Below are 26,182 nucleotides of genomic sequence, written 5' to 3' on the forward strand. Positions count from 1 at the left end.
TGCTGTGTGGTGCTTAACTGCCTATCAGCATTAACTCACAACCAAAACTAACTGCAGTTCCCTGCTAGGAGGTCATTCCTTCTCTTGGGAGAAAAATGGATTCATGTTATTGCGGTTAAAAGGTTTCCCCTCCTGCCTGGTTTTCCAGGGCCTTAGTGAAAACATCCATGCTCACAAAGAATCAGGACACTGCATACAACATCTTACTTTGTCCACGTCATGGTTGGCTCAGGAAAGCCATCAGCATCACATGCTAAGGTGACAGACTGGCTGAGGTTGGCAGTGGCGTTCATAGTGCTCTGCCTGGCACGCACAGAAGGAGGTACTAGAAGAGAAGGAAACCACACTGAAGTTAGAAAGGGGAGACAGAAGATGTGAGCAAGAACGAGGCCTGGAAGTCTAACTAAATCTCCGCAATATAGACAGATGTCACTAGTGATTCAAACCCCTTCAGCTGTCACGTGCAGGTTTCATCCATCAGGTTTGTTGTATGAGCCCTCCAAAGCAACTGGTGTGGGGATGGAGAGATGCACATAAAACCTGTGCTGTCGACAAAACCACTTGTAAGCCTCGACACCTCACTAAGTCATTAGGCACTAAAACTTACCCTGGACACAATCGTTTCCTGTAAACATTTGGTAACTATGGATGTTTTTATTTGACACAGCAGAGTAAGCTGACAGATAGTAACTTGTGTGTGTGAATGTGAAGTAACATTTCCATCAGCAGGCTGGAGTGCAGGAGGAACAGACCTTTGTCACTTACTGCTCTTAACTCTGAGCCACTCACCATTTACAATGACCTGAATATCTTTGAAGTTGATCTCCCCACGAGCCAAGATGCGGCCCTCACAGCGGTACGTCCCTTCATCTGTTTTCTTGATTCCCCGGATCTGCAGGTAGTTGTTGGACAGCACTATAAACCGAACTAGAAGAGAGGAAAGGAAGGTTCATCCAAAGATCCTCAAGAAAGCTCACTGCATGGAACAGGTTCTTCACCTCCCCTCACCCTTTCTGACTTGGAGGCAAGGCTTAATGTAATGAAACTTCCCTTCGCATCATGTTAAAGTGACAACACTGCTGCAATCAGACCTGACGTTACCAAGAAAGAAATCAGACAGAGGGAGCAGACAAACTGCTCTGTGTTTTTTACTCAAAGTACAGAGAGATAAATAGATAAAGATACACAAACACGTTTACATTTAATTAATATCAGACAAGAATCACTTTAAAACTTGCCACTCTTGCCCAATGGGGGAAGAGTTCGAGTCTAATTACAGTTCCCTTGTGCCTGTAATAAGTTGACACTGGAAAGGAGAGCTAAGGCACCATGCCCAGCTGGAGGCAGGGCACTGAACTCCTCACTGCCAGTGAAATGCCACTCTGGGAAAGACGGTCTGTAGCATTCTGAATGAAAGGGAAACACTTGCTGGGAGCTTTCAGCCCTGTTTCCTTAGGAATACTGTAGAGTAGAGCATCACAACATGCAGCTTTTCTGTCCTGATGTTTTGGCTTCGTTTTTTAAATCCAAAAAAATGCTTCTAGCATTTTTATAGCAGTGTCAAAGCCTGATGGTCATCTCCGGGGGAACATGATATTCCTGTCACTACGAAATCGAAGCACCCTGAATAATGATGTTCACATCCTAAGACCTTGGGTAACATACAGATGGCTTCCCTTTCTTCCTTGTGACTGCTACAAGGGGTACAGGAAAACAAGACGGTATGAGCCTGCTGGGAGATGGACATTTGACCCCTAAATTGACATACACCACAATGTCTTGCACCTTACCATCTTTTTTTAGGATGACATCCCTGCCTTTGTGTTTCCAGATGATGGTAGGAGGCAGCGAGCTGACCACATCACACACAATCACAGCATCATCTCCTTCCTTGAATTCCTGAGGAGTGGGGGCATTCTTGAACATCAGCTTTTCTGAAAGCAATGGAAGTAGAAAATCACTGCAGCTTTTTCAGCACACATCAAGCCGTGTTCCCAACTCAACACAACTCAAGCTTGAAAAAAAGCAATGAAACCCCAGAGGGCTTGTTCTGTAGAAACCTGCATGCCCCAGAGGGGAGGATACAGCTGCACTTGACTCAACACACTGCACTGCAACATCAGAACCCCATTTAACTTGGAAGTAACAGCCCAGCTCTCACAGCATGTTTGTCACCCACAGAAGCTGCCATATACACTTCCTCCTCCCACACATTTACGATGCACTAGAATCTTTTCCTTCTGCCCTTTGCTCTTCAGTCCTTCAGAAGAATTTAAGCAGTAGACAAGCTGGTAAACGCCTGACAAGCAGAAGTCTCAACATCCACTTCCCCCTCAAAACCAAGAAAGGAGAGGAATCTTCTTAACACTCCCTTTTCAACCTCTTTTCTCCCCTTTGGCCATAATAGCCTTTGGTAGGCAGGTAAGGTGTTTCCCCCTTCCTCATCTTGCCTCACGTATGTGCAGGGAAAACCAGAAAGTAGCCTTGGAGTTGCTCTCTTACGGAAAATTTTCACATTGACGGTGGCTTCAGAGTCTCCCTCCTCCACGCTACTGACAACACATTTGTAGATGCCAGCATCATCAATGTTGGCGTTGTAGATGGTGAGGCTGGAGGAGAAGTCATCGTTTCGCACCACTGAGATGCGCTGTTGGTTGGGCGTCAGCTTCTCGCCATTAGGGGAAAACCAGGAAATGTCTTTGTATTTGGCTTCCCCTGCCACTACAGAGAATAAAAGAAAACAAAGCAAATCAAAGTGAGTTCCCAACTAACAAGCACACAGGAAATTAAATACAGCCAGTAGGGAATTAAATATAATCAGAAGCACTTTGTAGAAGTCTGACCCAAGGGAAGAAGGGCTCCTGGTACCCGAGAAGCAAACCAAGAAAATCCTCTCACAGCATTGTGAATGGCCAGCTGCTATCCTGCAAAAATTACGTTAGGTTGTTTCTTAAAATCTAAAGGGGAACAATTTCATTTCATTTCAGAATGGCCTTCTATGCATTCTGGGACCTTATGTCCCAGCCCCTCCGCTATGTACGTAGGTCAGCTTGAGAGCAAAAAAACCAAACCACTTCTGCTCCAGCTCCGCCATATTTTTGACAAATATGTGCATTTGCTGCTCTGTGTATTAAAACTGAGACGTTGCTGTAGCAGCAGCTCTGGTGTTCATCAGGTTAAACTGCTGCATTCAGTGTAAGCAAGTATTGCTGCTTACTGGTTGCAGGCTGCCTCTCTCTTGCAGCTCATCTCTTTGCATTCCCCCACGTCGCTTCATTATTTGGGACAAGTTCCTATTACTGCGGGGCCTTTAGCTGATCTCACAGTTCTCTGAAGGTATGCATCATCACGACAGCACTTATTCAGAGCATGCTTTTGCTTTCAAAGCACTGGCATTTACTAATTACTCTGCCATTAAGCATCCCTGGATCAGACAACCTCATTCCTGTTGGTTTGCTCTTGAGGAACTGATGGCATTTTGCTCCCAGAGCTCACTACATCACGTGTTTGCTCTACGTCATGGCCCAGGATGCTATCGTGTTGGGATGCCAACATACCAGTTCCTCCCATCAGAAACCAGGCCAGCTGCTTTGAAGAGGACAAGTAAGTACTAATTTGAAAAACACCATCCAATTGAAAAAACATCTTTGGGGCACATGGAATGTGTCAGCACTGCACCACACATGGTGCAGAACAGCCTGGGGCAGTGAGGGAGCTGCACAAACACTAACTTTTGTCACAGAAAAAGATTTTCAGCAGCATTAAAATCCTTAGTTGCTGAGGTGATGACTCTCAAGTGACCTGGTGTTCCCATTACTGCTCTTAGCAATTGACTAATGAGATACTGATTGGAGATATAATTTGGAAAAAAATTAACAACCAAAAAGTCAAGCTTAATTCTAAACTCAAAAGACCAAAGAGCTCTGGAAAGACGCAAAGTGCCATTGTTGTGGCTACTGCTCGAGCATAGAGGCAACACTTCACTTGCTGTTTAGTTTCTTTTCCCATTTTGAAAGCTGTTTGCTGGAGCTGCTTTCTGCTGCCAACTCTCAAGGGAGAGTATATTTACTCTTCCCAGCAAACACCACACGTTGCCTTTGCGACTTAGTCTTATAAAGTGTAAAGGCATATGAGAAAGAAAGCAAGAAACCTTGCAGCCAGACTCAGCACCTGAGCTTTTATCTTGGACCTAACATGCTGATTGGCCTTCCCAGCAAATCCAGATGTGCAGACACTTGATGCCATACACCACTGCTCACCTTGACATAAGAAGAACTTGGATTCTCCAACGCTGATCTCCCCCTGACTTGGAACAATATCCACTTGTAGAGAGGCTGGAAAAGAAAGGAGCACACAGAAGAGGGTCAGACAACAGCAGTTGTCTTCAGCAAAGAAGCTTGGCCAGGCTTCCAACCCCTGCGGCTCCTCCACGCGTCCAATAGGAGAGCGTCGGGTGGAGCACGTCTGGCTCTTTATCAGTATTTATCTGAGCAGATAGTGCCACGGGCCCCTGGGAAACTTGCAAACATTCAGAGTCACTTCCAGCCCAATATAAAGCCACATCGAATGATAGAGAAAGCGCCGATTTCCCTTCAAGTCCCTACCCACGGTACAACACCAGGAGCGGTGATGGAGTACAGCCTTTAAGCACCCCCTGGTTCATTAACTGGAACTGGCTCATAGACCTGTTCTGGCAGCACTGCATGACCATTCTCTTTTGCTGACTTCTTGCTCAGATACCACATTCATTCTTACAAGCCCAACCATCAGCCATGGCTAGGAGTCACTGGCATACTCTGGGTCCTCTGTAGCATTTTCCAGTCAGAGACTCAAGTCCAAACAGCCAGTGAACCACAGATGGATATCTACAGCAGCCAGAGCACGCCTAGATTAAGAAGGCAATCTCCAGGACACTGACAAGGACTACTGACAGCTGGTGCTTCCTGCCTTTACAGGAGTGGCTGAGGCTTGGTTCCAAATTAATCCAGGCACACTTCCCCTTACTTTGTCCTACTGAAAAGCACTAGCAATATTTTGGTCTCTTCTGCTGTCCTCTCGCAGGAGATCATCAACTCTTCGGTTTTTAGGCTAGGGGTGTTTTTTTGTTTCTTTTAAACAAGAGGTGGAAGGTGTTTTGGCAGCAGAAATGATTTTCCCGCAGGGAGAGATGGCCTCAAGTTGCATCAGAGGAGGTTTGGGTTGGATGCTAGGAAAGAGTGGCTGGGCACGGGGACAGGCTGCCCAGGTGGTGTCACCGTTCCTGGAGGTGTTCAAGAAACATTTAGATCTGGTAGGAAGGGACATGGTTTAGTGGGGAAGTGGTGGTAGGCACACAGTTGGACTAGATTATCTTGGAGGTCTTTTCCAACCTTGGTGATTCTCTGATTAACCCTTCTGGGTGAAGCATCTATTGCTTGTTTGCTTGGAACCTGGAGTCAGCAAAAGATGCTGCGCTTCTATGCTCCCTGCAACTGACCCCAGCCCCATCTCAAAAGAATCACTTAAAAATAATCTAAATTAGATAATAATTCCAGAAATAAATCAAAATAATTCTTAGACCCTTTAGAACTCCCTTAGGACATCTTTATTTAACTCGTATGTTTTGTCTGAGGGTACTCTCTCTCCTTGCTGTTTTCAGTGGAGCACACGTTGCCCTTTCCGCTCTTGCATTCAGCCTATTTTATTGCTGGCTAATCTAATTCCTCTCAACTATACTACTTCAGTATAATTCACTCCCAGACACAACTGCAAATACAAAGAACCAGATATAATAAAAGGCTAAAGGTTTATTAGGTTCACCATAACAAGGACTAAACAGCCTCCTTTTGTAGGTACACTTCTTGTTGCTCATTTCTTGTTCCCTATATCCTTTCAGTGTACAGCATGCTTAAGGTGGACAAGCTTTAGCACAGGGTTGGACTAGATAATCCCCACAAGTTCCTTCCAACCTCAACCATTTTGTATGTGTGCATAAAAAAACCACAAGGTTGCTGCATGCATGAAAACAATCCTGTTTCAGGACATTAAGGGTGGGAAATCAACAGTCACGTCAAAGTAAGTTAGAAAGTCAAGATGAAAACTACCCAAACTTCTGGCCTGTGTTGCGTATAATCCCGTGTGATTGCTTCTTTTCTGGTTTGAATTACACTAGTACTAAGCAAATGAAAAAGGAAAGCAGAGAGCTGTGGGTACCCCGTCCCTGCAGGCACTCAAGGCCAGGTGGGATGGGGCCCTGGGCAGCCTGAGCTGGTGTGGGGCAGCCCTGCCCATGGCTGGGGGGTGGCACTGGGTGGGCTTTGAGGTCCCCTCCCACCTGAGCCATTCTATGGTTCTATGATAGTTCCCCATTTTCCTGATCATATACAATCATATGTTAGGCAGAAAATGTAACAAAATTCTGGATTTCCTCCAGCTAGATCCTAATGCTGCAGCATCTCTGTGGCCTAACAAGTCCAGGTCAAGGGTGAATTTCAAGAGGCTGGAATGAATAGGTCTTACTTCTGAACTGCAGCCATTAGCTTGCAGAAAACAATCACTTTAATTGAGCTATTCCTCTCTACCATGCAGCTAAAACGCATCTTGGCAACTTCACTGCAAGTGCTTTGTCTGTCGTGCTGCGTGTTTCCATGCTGTGGTGCATCCACCAGGCCACAGAGGCATTCCCTTAGCTGCCAAACAGACCTGGGTTTTTAAAGAACATGCACTGTTTCAGAAACGAGCAGCTACGTGCCAGTGGCCACGTTCCTTGCAGTACTCAGGAAACACACATGAGCTGCAGGGCTGAGACAGCAAATACAGAGCTATACACAGAGCAAAGGGCTCCTGATTAAAAAAAAAAAAGGATGTAAGTCACAGGATTTTCTGATAAAGCATCTGAACACCGAGATGCACTGCACATAAGAAGTCGCCAGTGCAGCAGGGAGCTGTGTGGCAGGTGACATTCCACCAGTTGTGCCCGCGGTTCTGGGACACGGTCACGCTGCCGGGATGAACTGCTTCTATTTTAGGATGCTCCCCCTGCTTTCATCTCCTCTCTAGCATACATTCATTCCTTTTAAAACAAGCAGAAGAGTCCAACCCCAAATGCTCATTGTAAGAGAGGAAAGTGCTGACACCTGAATCCCTGCCCCTTACACTTGATTTATCTTTGCCCAGGAAATCTGCACAACACCAGTGTCACTGAAGAAACTGCTGCTGTCAGAACCACTGATTTGTCCTCTAAACCTGTCAGTGTCTCATTGAATGCTGCTACTAAACAGTGACAATGTGACCACGAAGCCAGTGATAGGCAGTGCTCCAGCATTAGGCGGGCTGGAAAACCAGGGCAGAACAGCAGCACTGCTGGGCTGGTCCTCCTGCTCTGCTGATTCAGTCTCTACTGTACAGAAGGCGAATTACTCTGCAGAGAACAGTTCCTCAGCTTCTTCTGCCCAACAGGGACTCTGCACGCCCTGCAGACCCCTGGTAATACCACTAAGCATGCAGGAACCCAGCTGTGTGCACCCAGGAGCCCTCCAGACAGGGAGACTGAAAGACACTTCTGCAAGTCAGGCATCACCTGAGAAGAACGTTCCTCTGAATTATTCATATTAAGCTCATCTACAGTCTTTATTTTGCACCAGGGAGAATTCAGCTCTAACTGTTCTACTGATAAAGGCAGGTTGAAGCAATTTGCTGACCTCGTAACCTGGATAAATGAGTTCACCGTAACCACGAACTCTGCCTTAAATTACACAAACAATTGTTCCCTACCTTCTACTTCGTTGCTTAGTATATGATCAGGTTAACAAACTCAGCACCAACATGGATTGTAATCGCTAATTATTATTTTTACTTTGCAGCTCAGAGGAATGGAGACTATTTTTCCCCACTCTTCATTTAACAGATGCCATAAGCCCATTTGTATTCTGCTTCGAACTTCAAGCAATAAGGGCCTTTTTAGCATCGCATAATAACTGCATTAAAAGGGCTCTTCATAATCACACAATAACACTTTTTATAGGTCTGCCCTCCCCCATATCTCTTATCTGGTTACGAAGTTCCCCAGCTCCCAAATAACGCTGAATAACTCCCATTTGATTTGAAAAACTGTTAATGCAACTTCACATTCATCTCCGGTTAAATACAATTAGTTTTGCATTTAAACAAAGAAATGAGCCCAAATTAAGCCACGATTTCGGTATGAGGCAGGGAGAAGGTCTCCCTGCTGGGCTAAGACTAAGGCTAGCACAGCAGGCTTCACCTGCTAAGTAAGCGACATGCCACGAGCAGCAGAGGTGCACGCGCTCATTGCTGGGAATTGGTTCTGCATTCCTTTGGCTTCACAGGGACTGCTGGCTTCACAGGCACCGCTCCACGTAACAAGCAGGAAGGCTCATGCCCATACTGCTGCCTTTCTGAATCAGAGCACGCAATGACACTGAACCTTTCTTCAAACGGACCCAAGCCATAAATCTCAGAGCCAGATCAATTGCTTTTGTGACAACAAGCGTAGAATGAAGCGTTGCCTCTGCCATATCCTTGCCAAGAATCCTGCTTCTGTCCTCCCAGATGAAGAATTATTGGGATCAACTGGATCTGAACAGCTTTCAGCACCTTCAAGCTTGATGGAACAATTCCCCAAAAGCTCAGGACGCTCATCTGCCTTTCTGCAGTGATTCCAGTAATAGCCCGAGAGAGCAAACTGACTGAGCACTTTGTGGTTAGCAGAAAAGAACTGCTGTGGCCTCAGCGAGCACAATGCCTGCAGCAGGCAGAGAGGAGATGCAGAAGGCTGGACTCACCCCTTTGTAGAAGCTCAGCAGGCAGGACTGCAATGAACAAGCCTGGAACCACGCAGCTGTGACACCAACAGCATTGCTATTTGTAAGAACTCGTCACTAGCTGCAGTCCAGCAGTAAACCAGCTAACAGCACATCAGTCTTGTGTGTGCCCGCTGCTTTTCTTCCGGATTAGGTTCTTTGCAATGTGCCCGGGAAGCTAAGAGAAAAAGCGCCAATGTTTAAATGAGTTTTAATGGGCTGCACCCAGAGCAGCGCGGGCAGCAGGTCAGGGAGGTGCTGCTGCCCCTCTGCTCTGCGCTGTGACACCTCCCCTGGAGCACTGCGTCCACAGGTGGAGTCCTCAGTGCAGGAGAGACGTGGACCTGTTGGAGCGCGTCCAGAGGAGGGCCACAGAAATGGGGCCAGGGATGGAACCCCTCCCTACGAGGACAGGCTGAGAGCTGGGGCTGTGCAGCCTGGAGAAGAGAAGGCTGCGGGGAGAGCTGAGAGCGGCCTGTCAGTATCTAAAGGGGCTGTGAGAAGGAAGGGGACGGACTCCTTAGGGGGCTCTGTTGTGATAGGATGAGGGGAAACAGCTTCAAACTAAAAGAGGGGAGATTCAGACTGGAGATAAGGAAGAAGGTTTGGCACTAAGGGCGGTGAGGCACTGGCACAGGTTGCCCAGAGAGGCGGTGGTGCCCCGTCCCTGCAGACAGCCAAGGTCAGGCTGGACGGGGCTGTGAGCACTGATGGAGCTGTGGGTGTCCCTGTGCACTGCAGGGAGTGGCACCAGGCGGCCCTGATGGGTCCCTTCCAACTCAAACTGTTCTATGATTCTTTGAACTTGAGGTTCACTGCTTACAGACTGTACCTTTAATTTGGCACACTTCCCAAGCGCACGCGAAATTCCAGAAATAAACAGAACTGATTAGAAAACAGCAGACACCGAGCGCAAAGCACACAGTGCGTACGGATAGGACGGGTAAAGGTCTGAAGTTTGGCAGATGACGGAGAAAGCACTCAAGATGCAACGTACAACAAAGGCTCAAGAAGACAAAGCGCTGCCTCCTGCGCAGGGCCATTGTGCCACAAGCGCTGGCGAGCGGGAGGCGGCAGCGGGGATGGAGCTCAGCTGCTCTGCACATCCCATCCCTTCTCCCCATCACCATGACAACCGCTCGCTGCCACCAACCAGAGGAGGGGACTGCGATACCTTTGGGGAATAGGAACACGAAGATTCGCCGAGGGAGCGAATGTGTAAGCACGAGAACACAAAGACAGAATGCAAGAAGATTTCTTCTGAGCTTAACTCAGGCCAAAATTATTTTATACGGCTTCTCAGAGATATCAGTGCTTTTACACGGAATATTTTTATGCCTCTTCCGATGGCATTCTTGATAAAACGTGTTTTACTGCTCTGGGTTGTAAAACTAACAGCCCTATTTGCCACAGCAAACATTTTCGGTTACCTGAAGCAGAGCAAGCCACAATGTTTTATGGATCCATCAAATCAGGGCACGGACAACTTTAATTAAAAACTAGGTTGCCACCTTCTGCTAAATATATATATATATATACATGGATGAGTGGCATCGCAGTGTAGGTATATTGAGAAAGAAAAAGAGGGTAAAAATGGATTTGAAAAGCTCGTCATTTGAGTGCGATCTCGCGGCAGCTGGTCCATCTCAGCAGCTGTGTGCACGCTCACTGTCACCCGGGCAGCACCGTTCCGTGGCCGTAAATCAGGCAACACCACAGCAGTAACATCCATTTGCTGACGACAGCATGGAAGAGGAGCTGTACGTACGGCATTTCTAACCCACAGGTCACGCGTTCATTACCTGTGAATCTTTCCTTTAAGAAGAAGAGAAATTGATCGTTAAAGGGAGAGAAAGAATCAACATTTATCAAGTTTCTGTTTAGAAAGAGCTGAAAGCCAGACTTTCACTGGGTGAGCGGCGTCCCTGCCCAGGGCAGGGCTTCAGACTGGATGGTCTGCAAGGTCACTCCGACCCCCGCCAGCCCATGACTCCAGGATTCAAGTCAGCCTACAATTTTACAATGAAATCTTCCGTTTTGTGCCGAGATTCCAAAGCCGGTACGCGGTACTGTGTTTTGGAGCAGCACTTTTGCAAAGATTAAGACCCAATTTCTCCTCTGCTGGAGAAGTAACGTTGAATGATGCCTTCTACAGAGAAACTGCTGTTGAAATTCAGCTCACAATAACATTAATTAGAAAACAGCCCATCACTTCTGATTATTTAGCTCTGTTTTTTGAAAGAGGAGCAATAAGAAAGAAAGGGACAGACTCTTTAGTGGGGCCTGTCGTGATAGGACAAGGGGAAATGGCTTCAGACTAAAGGAGAAGAGACTCAGACAGGAGATAAGGAAGAAGGTTTGGCACTAAGGGCGGTGAGGCACTGGCACAGGTTGCCCAGAGAGGCGGTGGTGCCCCGTCCCTGCAGACAGCCAAGGTCAGGCTGGACGGGGCTGTGAGCACTGATGGAGCTGTGGGTGTCCCTGTGCACTGCAGGGAGTGGGACCTTTAAGGGTCCCTTCCAACTCAAACCATTCTATGATTCTTTTACAGTCAGCTTTCCACATAATTCAGTAGCTGTTCCACACAATATCATGCTCGTTTTCTTCTTTGGTGCGAATCACAGTAATCAGCTCTTGCTTTTAGTTCCTATTCATCTCAACACAGAAGTGACCTCATTTCACCCAAACTCTCGGCCAATTAACTGGGGCATTATGTGGCGCTCTGGCACTCCACATTCAGACACAGCATGATCTCACAGCTCAGCTCCCTCCACAGCCAGAAACTGCTCTCGGGAGTCACGTGGGATCGCTGATTTTCAATGACATGACATAAAAGAGGCTGTACTTGTGCTTGCCCAAGCAGGTGTCCAGCTGGAGCCCTGGGAGCTGTGTGGCACGGCCTGCTCCTCCTATCCTGTGCCCTCCCTGCTATCCTGTCCCATGCAAGCAGAAGGCTGATGGCACGCATTCACGCGGCACTGTGCAACGATCTGCATCTCCTCCCAGAGGTGGAATGAGTGAAGCAGAGAAGTAGCTGAGGCATCAAGCGTTCTGTGTGTACGATTTACTCTGCACACAAAATAGCCCATAAAAATGAACGCTCTGCTACAGCAGTTTCATGGGAAGGAAACTAACAGGTGGAGGCTGTAAACCACGGTCACTCGGCCTAAGCCATAGCTAATCGCCGAGATTACAACGAGGCAGACTCGTATTAAAACCACAAAGGCAAGACAAAACAGGACACATCTAATCTGTGCTAAAACCACTGCAACTGTACCGAAGATACCCATCAAAATTTAAGCACAAATCCATAATCCCAGGGAAGTAAAATCAGCCCAGTCCAGCCATACACATCAACTACCACTTGCATTTCTTCCAGCTTAGCGCCTGGCCATGCTCACATTTTTACTTCCACTTCATTCCATCCCCTCTGGAGCTCCTCTCTGCAGGACTAACAGCCAAACACCCTGTGCCATGAGCTCACTGCCTGCCAGGAGCAATGCTGCTGTCTCCACATTCTGCAGAGAGCTCTGTGCAACACACACTGCTCTGCTCTTCCCTCTGAAGTGCTGCTGTTATTCCCCGCACCACTCCACGTCCCTTCCAGGATGCAGTGGCTGTTTCCATAGCAATGCCAGTTGCCCACCCTCCTTCTTCATTGATTTGACCACGGAACGGCTGTGCCCTGGCTAAACTTTATCTCCTCAGTAGAATAAATCAGCACGAGGCACGAGTCTGCAAGTGCCCTGATTGCTGCAATAACGTGAGTGGCCTGCAGTGCTTTTAATGAAGCTGGCTTATAGATTTATTTAGCGGCCAGACTAAATGACTATATCTGAATAAAGGCAGTGAGAACCCAGCCTCAAGCTGTTGTAAGACACAGCGTTTGCTTTTAAAAAGCCGTGTTACGCGTGCAGGAAAGGAGAGAACACTCGCTGAGTACCTCTGGTAACTGGTGAATGCTCAGCAGCTGCTGACCATCCTGACTGCAAGGACTTGAAATTCATGGCAATACCATACAAAAAGCGATAACCAAGATTTTCAGAACACTAGGGCTTAAATTAAGAGTCAGAGGATCACAGGATACCATGAGCTAAAGCAGTGCATGATACCAGCACAGAGCACTTGGGGCCAAGAGACGCCCGATGTCTGCTCTGCACTTCCAAACATCACATCTCTTCCATTGAGAAATATTCCCTAAACAGGAAAACAGAGACTGTTACAAGGGATTACACAGAGCAGAATGGCAGCTAAGCACTTCAGAGTAGGGCCTGCTGGTTTCTTCCTGGTTTCAAGAGCCCCCAGTACAACAACCCGTTGGTAACCAGAGCCTCGGTGCTCTCCCACAACACAGACAAGTTTGGTGCAGTGTGATACACCAGCTCCTGAAACACAAGGATAATATCCCCAGGACAATGTGTAACCAGCAAGAGACTCTACTCAAGCCCATCTGCTACCAGCCAGGGCGTACCCTGAAGTATGAGGTTTACCTGTCTTCCAAGGTCCCCTGTATACATTAATTTCCTTACTAACTCCATCAAGCCCTCCCTGGCAGAACTTTTGCTAAGGGGTCTATGACTTCCAAAATCAAGGTATGACAGCTGAACGCAGGAACTTCCAAACCCATTCATTTGTGACACCCCTCAGAGCCAGAAGAGAGAACTGTTTCTCTGAATGTAACTGTTTCCCACTTCAACCATCCTTCCCGCCACCCTCTGTCACAGTTACACTTTTCATCATCAAAAACAGGAATGCAAGCAGCCCTGAACTGCACAATACTATTAAGACTGCAAATCTTTGGTGCCGACGTGAATAAAGCACCGTTTATAGCCAATGCATTAAAATTGGGCTTTAGAGGAGGTGTTGCATAGGGGCAGATAGCAACGATAAATCGAACCCAGTGACATTTAGCTGGAAGAGTTTTCAAGGGAACCTATTTCCTGTCCGCTTAGCCAGCTCAGGGAAGAAAATGTCAACTAAATGAATGCCAAGAATTCATTTCTATTTAGATGATATTAAATATTACACATTGGAGTGTAGGAACTCCAGTGAAAGAAAGCAGGGAGGGGAGGGCTGCAGGGAACGCCGCGCTTCAGTGCTTGGCCCAAGCTGCTCTGAGGGCAGAGACCTTTGGGGCCACTCAAGCATCCTCTGCTGAAGAGTGTTCCTCCCCCCACCAATTTCCAGGGCATGAAATGAAGGCCTAAGGAAAACACCGCTGTTATATGATATGGAACAGCAGAAAAGAAAACGCAGGAGTCAGATCAGTGTCCTCTGGGACTACAAGAAGAATGAAAGCGTCCTCCAACAGAGAAGGTAAAGGAAAACATACAGGACAAAAAAAAGGAGTAAAGCAATCTGAGCCTTGCTGAAAGAATAAGCTTAAGTGTCACCGCGCTGCCATGATTAAAAATTGCAAAAGATAATGTACCACTAAACAGAAGCTTTTATAATAATTGTTACCACTATTAATTGCTCTTTGCTCTAACGGCCCCCAGGGAGCAGTGAGATGCGCGAGTGCCCGACTCTCCCAGATACAATATCCTGCCTTTTATTTCCATCATCAAAAGCCCATGTTTGTTGTTGCTTCATTTCCTAACATTACCAGCACCACAGCTACGCAAATAATCACAGATTCACACGGGTCAGTCCCAACCCATCCAATTTTTGCATCCATTTCAGCCTGAGAAGCAGCCAAGCAGCGCGGTGCCAAAGGTGTCTCCCAAAGCCTGCAGGGGTGGGCGGAATCGGTCATCTCTCACAAAGCAGCGGGCACGAGGTGTTACATAAAAACTAAATGGATGCAATAAAGTTGTCGGAGGGGATCGATAATTTCCATTACCCACCTCCTCTGGAAGCCGCAGCGGCTCCCGGAGAGACGCCCTCCTGCAGCGCCGCCCTCCGCCGCCAGGGGGCGCGCGTGCCCCGCCTCTCCGTGCGCTGCGCCCTTCGGCTGCGCGGCCCGGCAGCGCTCAGCGGCAGAGCGCGCGGCGCCCGGCACAGCGCAGGAGCTGCCAGCTTTGCACCGCACAGGAACAACGGCAACAGCAACAAGGCAACTCACACCCGCGTCAGGAGCACAAGCACGCAGCATTCCCACCCAACTCACCCCCACCTCCCCGTAACAGCACTATTTTGTGCATCTTGCGAAGTATTTTTAATGAATGCGTTTTCTGCCGGGTCTCTGAATGCTATTACGAACCCATCAGTGCCAATAACTACTAACAAGAAAAAGAATCCTACGGAAATACCTTCAATTATAATGCTTTAACTCTTGTAGAGGTGAAAAAAGTCCTGTCACCGTTTCCTCCTGATCTGCTTGTATGTAGGCTACAAGCAGGCCACTCCGTGGGGCCAGCTCTTTTACAGAAAATACCCAGCGCATCATCATAGAATCACACAATCATTAAGGTTGGAAACGAGACCACTCAGTCAGTCCAACCATCTGCCCACTAACCGCGTCCCTAAGTACCACCTCCACCCTCGATGTGCATTCCTAGCAGAAACAAGACAGGGAGAACTAACACTGCTGCAACTCCCACCCCTCCGTAGGTGCTCACTTTAGGGAAAGGCGGAAAGGAGGGAGGGGATGCGGCAGCAGACAGCTGCCTCCCAGCGCGCACCACCCAACTGCTCCTGCCTGCCACTGCTGCGTGTTTTTCTCTACATGTTTTATTAGGAACAGATGGGGCCCCTGGCTATTATATTATCAAGTCTCCCCACACAGCTGCGCGGCTCTGAAATTGCCGAAATAGCGATCTCCTGAATACATTTCTCCTGCTACTAACAACTGCTTTCCTTGCTGTGAAGAAGACCATAGTGGGTCTGGAAAGCTCTCTTCCAGTGTCAAGAGCCATTGATGGGGTTTATTTTGAGCCGCAGAGTATTTCTGTATTCCACTGTGAAATTCTATGAACAGATGCCAGAAACCCTCTTCCTTGCCCCCAAAAGCAACTAGTACAGTCTGCAAGAAGCACGAAGCCAATGGGCCCGCAAACAGACCAAAGTGAAATAATGAACATTTCTCACTCAATGCTCATTTGACAGAAAAGAAAGACATGTTCACTAACCCTAAATTGCTTCTGTTCTGCTTGGATCAAACCAGCACGGAGCCTATACCCAAAACAGAGGCTCCCAAAGCAGGGAGAAAGCTGCACTGATTCTCACCAACAGCAACAGGCTCCTGAAGCCATTCACCATGGACTCTCTGCATAGAGAGCTCATCTCGGGCACGGTCCTTCCAGCAATGAGCAGATCTTTGCCAAGAATTGGAAAAAAAAGATCTACAAAGATCTAGAGGCAAAGGAGAGAGTACTCCCTCCGATAAATGTAAAGGGAGAGCTGGACTCCTCAGACATGCAGAAAAGGCAAGGGTACTTAATGAGTTCTTTGCCTTGGTCTTCATGGCTCTTCAGGCTTACCATGTCTCTCGTATCCCTGAATTTGTAAGAGGGGGTCAGGGAGCAAAATCCTTCCCAGTGTAAGAGTGGAGCAAGTCTGACACCACTTCATGAGGCTGAATGTGTACAAGTTTGTGGGCCATACGATGCATCCCAGGGTTCTGAAGGACGATCTGATGTGGTTGCCAAGCTGCTCTCCACTGTATATGAAAAATTGCGGCTGTCAGGCAAAGTCCCTGGTGATGGGAATAGGGAAATATCACTCCCATTTCTAAGAAAGGAAGATCCAGGCAACCACAGGCTGGGGAGCCTCACCTCTGTGCCTAGGGAGATAGACAGTGGAACGGATCTTCCTGGGAGAGGAGTTAAGGCACATGTGAGATGAGGGGGTGATCTGAGACAGCCAGCATGGCTTCACCAAGGGCAGAGCATGCCTGACCCGTTCAGTGGCCTTCTGTGATGGAGTGATGGCATCAATGGGCTAAGGAAGGGCAACTGATGTCACCTACCTGGAGCTGTGCCTTTGACATGGTCCTGCACCACATCCTTATCTCTAAACTGGAGAGAGATGGATTTGAAGGCTGGGCTACTCTGTGGATAAGGAATTGGTTGGATGGTTGCAGCCAGAGGGCTGTTGTCAATGGCTCTATGTCCAGGGGGAGGCCGGTGATGAGTGGTGTCCCCCAGGGTTCCGTCTTGGGACTGGTGCTCTTCAGCATCTCTATCAGTGACACAGCTGATAGGAATGAGTGCACCCTCAGCAGTTTGCTGATGACACGGAGCTGAGTGGTGCAGTTGACACAACAGAAGGAAGGGATGCCATCCAGAGGGACATGGACAGACTCGGAAAGTGGGCACACGAGAACGTGATGAGGTTTAACAAGGCCAGGTGCAAGGTGCTGCACTTGGGTCGGGGCAGTCCCAGACATGAGCACAGACTGGAGAAGAACTCGTTGAGAGCAGCCCCATGGAGAAGGACTTGTGGGTCCTGATGGACAGAAGCGGGACATGAGGCAGCAGTGTGCGCGTGCAGCCCGAAGGCCGACAGTCCCCTGGGCTGCATCAAAAGGCAAATAAACCTTGGTCACTATTTTCTCAGTAGCAAGAGGATTCTGCAAAATGGTGGAACACCCAGCAACACCCAGCGCCAAGCCAGCTGGTCAGCTGAGTCCTGGGACTTACAATCAGTGACTTCAGTTGGTTAGTTACCTTGCCTTGAAAAGGCAACTAGATCTCCAATACCTGCTCTGAAAAAAAATTAACACTGAAAAAAAAGCTAAGTCCTGAAAAAAAAAATCTAGGAAAGAGGAAACAAAGTGTGTTCCCCTTTGCCACTGTTCCATCTCTAGCACACTCACGTGGGATCTCAAGGGGCTGGCTGGTACCTAATGTCCATGCCGGGGCCAGCAGGCTGTCTGGCAGCCCCAGCTGCTGTCTGGGTGGCTGTGCCAGCCGGGGGCACATGAGTATCTGCAGCGGGATGTCTGGCACCAGCAGGACCCTACCTCCCTCACAGGAGAGCTGATTTTGATCCTGAAAACAAACCGTGCCTGTCTATTGTGGTGTGCAGTATGTTTTCCATACACATAAATTATTAACCTAAATCCCCAGAGCTTACTCAGGCTGTCTTCCCCCTCCCCCCAATACAAATTCAGAGAAAACAATGCTTTGCTGCATGCCTGGCAATTACCTGGCATCACGCAGCACAGCTCAGGAATACATAACAGACAATGCAATTACGTTCTGAAAGTTAGCAGACTGAATTATACACATCCTATGAAAGCTGGGCTGCTTATATTCACTGCAGAACTCTACCTTATGATCTAGAAATGCTCTGACACCCCAGAATCAACCTGGAGACCTTCTTAAGGATATTGCCAAGTAACATTCCCAGTTACATGATAGCATCCAATTATTTATCCACCTATGAGTGTGTTAGAAGCGTTAATGCACAGTGCAAGCACAAAAATGCCAAACTGATTTGCTTTCAGGACCCTTTCCTGCCAGCGCCCAACAAAGGCAGTAAAACAATCCATGCTTCATGCAAGCATTTATTAAGCCAGGGAGGCAGGTAACTGAATGAGCTGCCCTATGAAGAAATCCGTGAAAGAGAAAGGTCTCATTGGGATGTTAATGAATGCTGCATCATTAACACTAAATTACTGGCTGCAGAGTTAAACACAGAATGCAAGCAGACTTTGAACCAAGCCAAGCAAGCTAATGGTTGCATCAAACAACAAGGTCAACCATTCTGCTGCCCCAGTTATTGAAGTGGGAATTCTTGTTGTTATAGGAGGACATTAAAAGGAATTTACTGTCACTGTCATGTTTTACATTCACTCTTGGTTACAGTTATTCAAACTATTTGGCATACCGAGTTTGCAACAAAAAGGGTTGTTTTGTTTCTGGTAAAACAAAGGACAAGGACAGATAAAAAGAGGAAGAAAAAGAGACAGAAAATGACAGAGCAATGCAACCGCAGTGCTGCACTGAAGGAAGCATCACTCTGAAGTTCCTTTAATTTATTAATCTACTGATCTGTGCAATCTTGCAATAAAATAACCACCGACACCCAGGAAACCCTGCTAGCCACCAGCACGACGTGCTTGCAGCAGTGCTCCCATGAACTATGGCTATCATTCATGGCAGTGCAGCAGGTTTGACAACCATCACAGACCTCCCAAAGCAAGATTCCAGCTTGGTCTGACCATGTTCTGGTCTTGAAACATTTCCAGGAGGAAACCTCAGAGGGACAGTGAAGGCATACTGTGCAGCCCTGATTCCTTGTTCTACTTGCAATAAGAAGGAATACCATCTTTTGTGTGAAGAACAGTCCTGAGACTTCCAAAGCAACCGCCTGCTGGAAGAAACATTCTGAGAGGAGAAGGGAGCAATGAAAGTGGAAGAAGTTTCACACTTCACATCTGATACAAGCTTCCTGCCAAATCCCTCCCTTAAGATTCTCCTGCAAGAAGTCACATCGGACCCAATACGTGGTTCAGTTAGCAGTCCTACAGAATAAGCCAGGTCTTTGCTATACTCCAAGCTTTTATGCATCACCCACATGGCAGAGTTTCTTCTGTCGTTAATCCCATGGTGTCCTTATGAAAAAAAACTAAGTCTTACTGGGTTTTGTGCTCAGTGCAACAAAAAGATAGCAGGGGCCCTTTGATTTAAATGGCAGACTCCATGAAATGGCACCCTTAAAGGAACTAAAAAACCTCCGGCAATGAAATAAAACTCTTAGTATGTTCTATTTAAGTCCACCACTAAATGCCACAAGTGTATGAACAAAATCACAGCAAAGAGACAAGGACAGCAGGTATGTGTCAGAAGGGACAGGGTGGTGACAAGTGATGAGCTGCACAGCCCCTCATCTTAGTAGGAGAATGTCTGATCAGTAGCTCTGTGCTATTAAATATCTTTCCCATTGTAATCAGAATCACAGAATGGCTCAGGTTGGAGGATACCATAAAGCCCACCCAGTGCCACCCCCCGGCCATGGGCAGGGCTGCCCCCCACCAGCTCAGGCTGCCCAGGGCCCCATCCCACCTGGCCTTGAGTGCCTGCAGGGATGGGGCACCCACAGCTCTCTGGGCAGCAGTGCCAGCGCCTCAAATGGTTTGGGCAACTAAGCTGGGACATAAACCCTGAATTTTGGTAAGAAAAATGATTATTTCCTAAGAACGGCGAGCAACAAGCTGCAATAGTTGTGAATTCAGAGCCCGACCAATTGCTGCTGATGCCATCTGTACCTTCATTTAAGAAAATCCAAGACAAGTCTATGTAATAGTTAATAAAAAAAATCTGTCCCCCTTCCTCACCAGATGGAAAGCAAAAGAGCTGAGCGTCTCTAAGGGAGAGATAATGGAACAGGCAGAACGAAGGTACGTACTGCTCTAAGTCCACCCGTAACCCCAGGACCCTCACTGCGAGCTGACACAAGCCCACCCCTCACATCTACCACTGCATGTTAGCATAACTAAAGTATACCAGAGGGAAAGGGAAAAAAAAAAAGAAAGAAAGAAAAAAGCTGAAAAGGAGAGCACTCAGGTCATGGCAGTAAATCACAGCCCTTAATTTCACGTGAAAGAAGAGAATGTTAGACTAACACAGGACCCTCAAAGAGTCCTTTGTTAGGATGGAGGCTTGTGCATAAATAGGTTTCAGAAGCCCAGAGAAAGGAGGTTTAGAAAGGAAAATGACTCTGGATTTTTATTTTATTTGCTTTGTTTTATCACCATTCAGAGAGTAAAGCAGCTGAAAAAAAATCAGGCAGAGATAGAACTGACAATTAACCTTCGCCTTAGCACACACGTAACCATTTGCCCTGCTCCCATGGCAAAGAGCTCCTCTGAAGAGCCCTGCTGCATCTTTAAAGTCAGGGGAGCACAGAAGAAGGAGAAGAGAAGCACAAAACATAAGTCACTCTGTCTTTATTACCATTACAGATTATACACTCACCAGTGATAGAGCTGCAAATCAGCCAAAGAGAGATGCTGCATGCTGCACTTGCGTTATCTTCCACTGTGACTGCTGCCTCTCCCATTCCCCTACACCTCTTACAGTGGTTTTTTAGCACTACGGACCTTGTCTTCCATGAGAACCACTGCTCCTGGTACGACTGTGTCAGAATTGCCACGAGAATGTCTGTGCTGAACTGGGGAATGGTACAGAGACCTTCAGACAGCCCCGTCCGTGCAGCGACTTACCTCCTGACACTTGGTCGTGAGCTGAGAATATCCCCAGAGGTCACACAGGGCCCAAGGGGAACCCAACCACCACAGCTGGGTCCTCTCCCAGATTAGCTCTACTTTCTCCGCTGAACCAAAGCCATTGAAATAGACATGAAAAAAAAACAACAGAACAGTCAAGAAGCCAAGGGCATCAGAAGCCCCCAGGTAAAATGCCACACCAGCAATTAGCAGATGGGCCACGAAAGGCACCGTGTATTTTTACAGCTCATAAATGTGAGCAGTCCAGAGAGGAGAGCAGTCCCCTGTGCCCACGCTGCACGCTGAAGCAGTCCATGCTTTGCCATCTCCACCACACCCTTCCACGCTGCATTTACCATCTGACAGCTTTTTCTCTTTCTTTTTCCCTAAAAAGGAGCATTAGTGTGGGAACGGGAACATTTCTAATAAGAAATGCATTACCCTATTCCCTGACACCACACGCTGGTGTCTATAATTAAAGATCTTCAAAATGGATGCAGCGGTTTTCTAGAACTGAATCCCTCATTAATTACAGCCTACGAGACGATCCTGCATTGTTCCGCGCTATAAATGGAGCGGTTATCAGCACACGCCTTGACCGCTCATTAAACCACGCAGGAACGAAGCGGCTGCACTTGTATTGCACAGGCACACCCTCGGTGCTTCTTCCCAAAGGAAAAGAGCATGCTCAGATGGCAGCCGGACGTCGCCGTGCTGTAGGCTGGGCTGTTTGCTAGCAGGCAGATGGGCGCTGAGGACATTCCCAGCTACCTTCAGCCTGCAGCAGACACGCTGCCAGGCCCTCCTGCTTGCAGCCTGGTGCTGCAGTGCTTTTCCAACTGCTAACTGCCTTGGGGAAACCTCCAGCCCCCAGCTAGCGTAACTGCCTGCTGCCTCAGGAATGCATTGCGCCATCAGCCTGAGTGCTCGTACCATAAAATTATACCAATGTTCCGTGAAAAGGGTAGGATTTTCAGGTGACAGACTCCTGGATTTCCACCATTTCCCTATTTGCTTCAAGACCTGAAACAAAATGGTGGTACAGGAGCTCAAGTGCATCTAAGGGTTGGTTTGGTGGTTTTTTTGCAAGCACCTCAGCTGTGCTTTTCTCCCACTCACCCCTGGTCACCTCCTTTTCTCTTCAGCAGGAAGGCCAGCAGCAAGTTCTGATACAGAAGCACTAGGGCGCAGCAGCATTCCTGAAGCAGTCATCTCTACAGAAATCAAGCAGTTCCATTTGCTCGAATGAAGTCCTGGAAGACCACCTCCAGCCCAGGGTGCATTCCTCAGGAAGTGTCACAAGGCTCTTGGCATTGTGTGGTTGCCATTACATTCACTAAATTTAAACCAATTCCAGAAGGCTGTAACTTCCAGCACCTACATCTGCCTGAGGAAGCTAAGAAAAAAAATCCCATTTGGTAGAAATCTTTCCAGGCTTGCAAAATCCCTCCATGGGAGAACCTAGTTACATTAAGATCTACATGAATTTTCTGTGTTAAAAATGCTTTCACTTCATTTGCATTTTAGTTTCTGAAGAGAGAGGTGCAGAAGATGGGAACTCGCAGACTTCACTGGTAGCTGTGAGTTGCCTGGTCTGCATCCTCGCAGAGCAGTGCCCTGGGTGTGGAATACCTCCTGCTGTTATTACTGAGCTTCATGCCCACATTCAGTCAATAAAGCAGGACAGCCAAGCGGCCTCGTATCCCCAGATGCGGAACAAAGAATTGCATACTTCCTTAGCTAATGGCAGAAACACACTGCCACGTTCTTTTCATTCCCAAGGAGAGGCTCCTCCACATCCGTCACTCTTATCCCATTCATAATCAGCACGTCAAAGTTAACCAATGCTAGAGCATAAGACACAATAAACAGTGAATCATGACATTGGTGTTATCAACTGCAACTTATAACAGCGTGATGACTAGGCTTTCATGATCTAATTAGCCTTTGAAGATGTTAACCCAGAATTAAGCATAATGAAAAGCTTGATTTTGATATATAGACAACATACACTAACCACATCAGCATTAAACAGCTCTCAGTTTACAGGATACTGTGCAACTGACTACAGTTCGTACCTGAGGCAAACACAGCAACCTGGTGGAAACAGAAGGGAATGGGGAGCAAAAGGCTGGACTATGTGCCTAGCAAAAGCAGAACCAACACCATGACTGATGGGCAGTCAGGAGCAAACCTGCACAACACAATGCTGCTGGCACAGACCCACCGTGCTCAGCTTTCGTGCAGCAGATGAGCCATTAAACATGTATTTCAGTACAGTTGCCCTCAATCACTTAAAAACAGTGAAGAAAGTTGTATTTGTTAATGGCAGCAAAACTACTAGAACAAGTTCGTCATCAAGGACTCAAAACAATGCTGGTTTCCTTTGCAGAAAATGCAAAGATGCTCTTCTCCTAAACAATCAGAGGGATGAACTGATTGTTGGACAGGTAGTCCTTAAAAAAAAAAAAATAATAAGGGAGCAGCCTTTCAGACATCCCCAGGGAATGGATTATACATTGCTTGCATAGTGTAACCTCAATAGTTTCACCAGGTCCCATATAAGCAAGGTCAGGACGCGTGTTAAACAGAAGCCCCATGAAATTTTAATGGCGAGCAATATGCAGTTACATAAACCAATCTTCTCAACGGAATCACTTCATAAGTGGCCAATTTCACAAAGCCACAATGAGTTTTTGAAACAGAGGTCCTGAAACAAGCTTAGCTACCAAGCATGAGCAGGGATGGTCGTTACCGCTCCAACAAGTGCTCAGACATGTGGACTTCTGCAGCCATTTGTACACCGAGTTTTTAATACTTGCTTAATTGTTGTCTGCAAATCCAAGGGAGCTAGACAAGTTCTGGAGACCTGTATTTCTTACTGCAAGATGAAATGACATGGAGTAGGTACACAGTTCCAGAAGAAACAAAAGGAGACTGACGGATTGAGCCAGCAGAGATTTCAAGGGAAATCAGAATTCTATGACACCTCCTCTGAGTTCTGACATATTTTAACTAATTCTATCATATGACAGAAATAGGATGTGAACTAGTTCAGCTAGCGGGTAAGATCCAACTCAATAACACAAACCTGAAAGTGAGAAGGGAACGCAACCCTGCACGGTAAATCCCAGCTTCCTTGCGATTACTTGATTACTGACAGTAGTAAAACCCGTCCTTAAAACAACAGATGTGAAGATAAACACCCATTTAAACAAGCTCTTGCATAAACTTGGGTGCTCTGCTCATTCCAGTATGAAAATGACTTTCAAGTTGCTGATATTTGCTTTTGAGTCTTGGTTTGCCATTACCAGCACAAAGACGGAGCCTTAGCTGCATAGACACAAAATGAATGATAGAATTGCTCAGCCCTTAAGAGAGGCCAAGGGACAGACCCTCCTCCCTTCAGCTGTGTTTAAATGAAAATTATGCAGTAGAAAATACATATGAGACCGTACCTAAGTTTAGGCTGTCCATAGTCACCTGACTGCCCATGCAGATCAATCACTGCATTACCAGCAGACAGAAACATCAATAGTTTAGATGCTGCTTACTGAAAAAGACCATGTGCTCCAGAAAAAAAAAAAAAAATATAGCTACCAACATCAAGAATCTTCCTCAAGAGGAAACGAGCAACCTAGTTCATATTTAGATGCACGTTTGTATCATTTTGAAATGTCTTCACAAAGAGGGAGGAAAATGCACTCTTATTTGCCTTTATTCTCACAAATTGAAATACCACCACAAAAACCATTCAATATGCATTATTCCAACTGAGAGAATTATAGGAATGAAAGAGAGGAAGAAGAATGCAGTGTTACGTTTGATTGGTGCCTTGTTCATTGTGTCACATCAGATTCTCTTGAAAAAGCTTAAGATGAATGAATGTGTCAGGAGATTGGTACTGTTTATTGATTCAGCAAACAAACACCAAAGGAAACCAGGGAAATAGTACGTGTTTCTGCTCGCCTCTAACGGGCAAAATAATTGCAGGAAGTCACGTTTTGCTTTATTTCTTATTTATTTTGAATAAGGAATTAATAGCAAAGCATGAAATACTAAGAAAAAAGGTAAGCTGCAATTAAATGAAAATCAGAAGGAACAACACGGTACATGAGCCATGGTACCACATGGGCTTTTACTTTGCTGATAAAATTTGATAAAGAAAACCCCTGGAAAAAGAGAAAGGAAAAGATCACAGACTAGCTACATTAAAATGTCTTCATGCTGCAAAGGTCGACAGTGCTGTCTGTAGCACTTAGTTCTGGACATCAGCACTGCCTCACTGGATTCACCAAACAGCCAAATACGGTCGAGATCTTCATCCGCAACTGCAGCAGAGCGCAGCGTGGCAGAGCACACCAACAGAAGTCAGCAACACCAAGGCATTCATTGCACAAAGGCATTACATTCCTTAAATATATGTCATGGATATCCTGGGAGTGACCAACGAGAGGTTCCTTTTCTTCTTCCTGGATAATAACTCTAGACAAAGTCAAACCTATGAAACATGTTTTGGGACAAGAAACGAGACCAGCATGTGAATTTTCCATATTTGTTTCTGTAAGAAAACCGTAATTATGAATAGCTCTCTTGTTCATCCTGCAGCATCATGAAGTGTCTAGCCAAGTCCTTCACCAACTGGGGATGAACAACAAGAAAGCAGGGTTTTTCACTCCAGCACACTGTCCCCTTCATTAGAGTCACACTAACAATACTGCCACTAATTACAAGTCTACGAACCCCTCAAAAAAGAAAAACCTCAAATGAGTTTCCTTCAGAGCAGATGTGCAAAGAGTTCACAAGAACATTTTGTACAGCAGCAATCCTTAAAAAGAGAAAACGCATTGAGATACTACGCATGCCTTGAGATTAACATTTCATACATGAATAAAACTGTCTGTAATTCCTAGAGGCTTACATGGTACAGAAGGACAGATCTCAGGGTCAGCACCACCAATGAGAACTGCTTTCAACACCTATCCCTATGAAACGCTGTCCTGATGATACTGTGCTCCTCCTTAATGAACTGAGGTGCCGTGCAAGAGGTCATTCAAACACAAACAAAGAAATCAACTGGAAACTCTAAAGAACTTGGTAAGGTTAGTTTAAATACAGTAAGATCTCTAAGATTATCTCTACAGATACACAAGGCACCATCTACAGCAATTAAACCAGAAAACCAAACGTGAATTACCCACTGAGAAGAGACAGTTCAAGGAACAGAACAAGGGTCCTTTCTTCCCGCATAGGTCAATGGTTATTT

The 26,182-nt window shown here is 46.7% G+C and overlaps 1 protein-coding gene across 5 annotated transcripts in view; it reads right to left on the reverse strand.

The window, feature by feature from the left end:
- NCAM1 (neural cell adhesion molecule 1) overlaps positions 1 to 26,182 on the reverse strand; it is an 80,787-nt gene that overhangs the window by 39,326 nt on the left and 15,279 nt on the right. For all 5 annotated transcript variants that reach the window (XM_021376009.1, XM_021376008.1, XM_021376010.1 and 2 more), the window contains exons 2-6: positions 4,260 to 4,334; positions 2,503 to 2,721; positions 1,791 to 1,934; positions 790 to 927; positions 208 to 325 (exon numbers count right to left, since the gene is read on the reverse strand). In XM_021376009.1, coding sequence (XP_021231684.1) covers positions 208 to 325; positions 790 to 927; positions 1,791 to 1,934; positions 2,503 to 2,721; positions 4,260 to 4,334 — 694 coding nt within the window. The remainder of the gene's footprint in view (positions 1 to 207; positions 326 to 789; positions 928 to 1,790; positions 1,935 to 2,502; positions 2,722 to 4,259; positions 4,335 to 26,182) is intronic.

Source organism: Numida meleagris, chromosome 23, assembly GCF_002078875.1.
Source record: "Numida meleagris isolate 19003 breed g44 Domestic line chromosome 23, NumMel1.0, whole genome shotgun sequence".
Lineage (NCBI taxonomy): Eukaryota > Metazoa > Chordata > Aves > Galliformes > Numididae > Numida > Numida meleagris.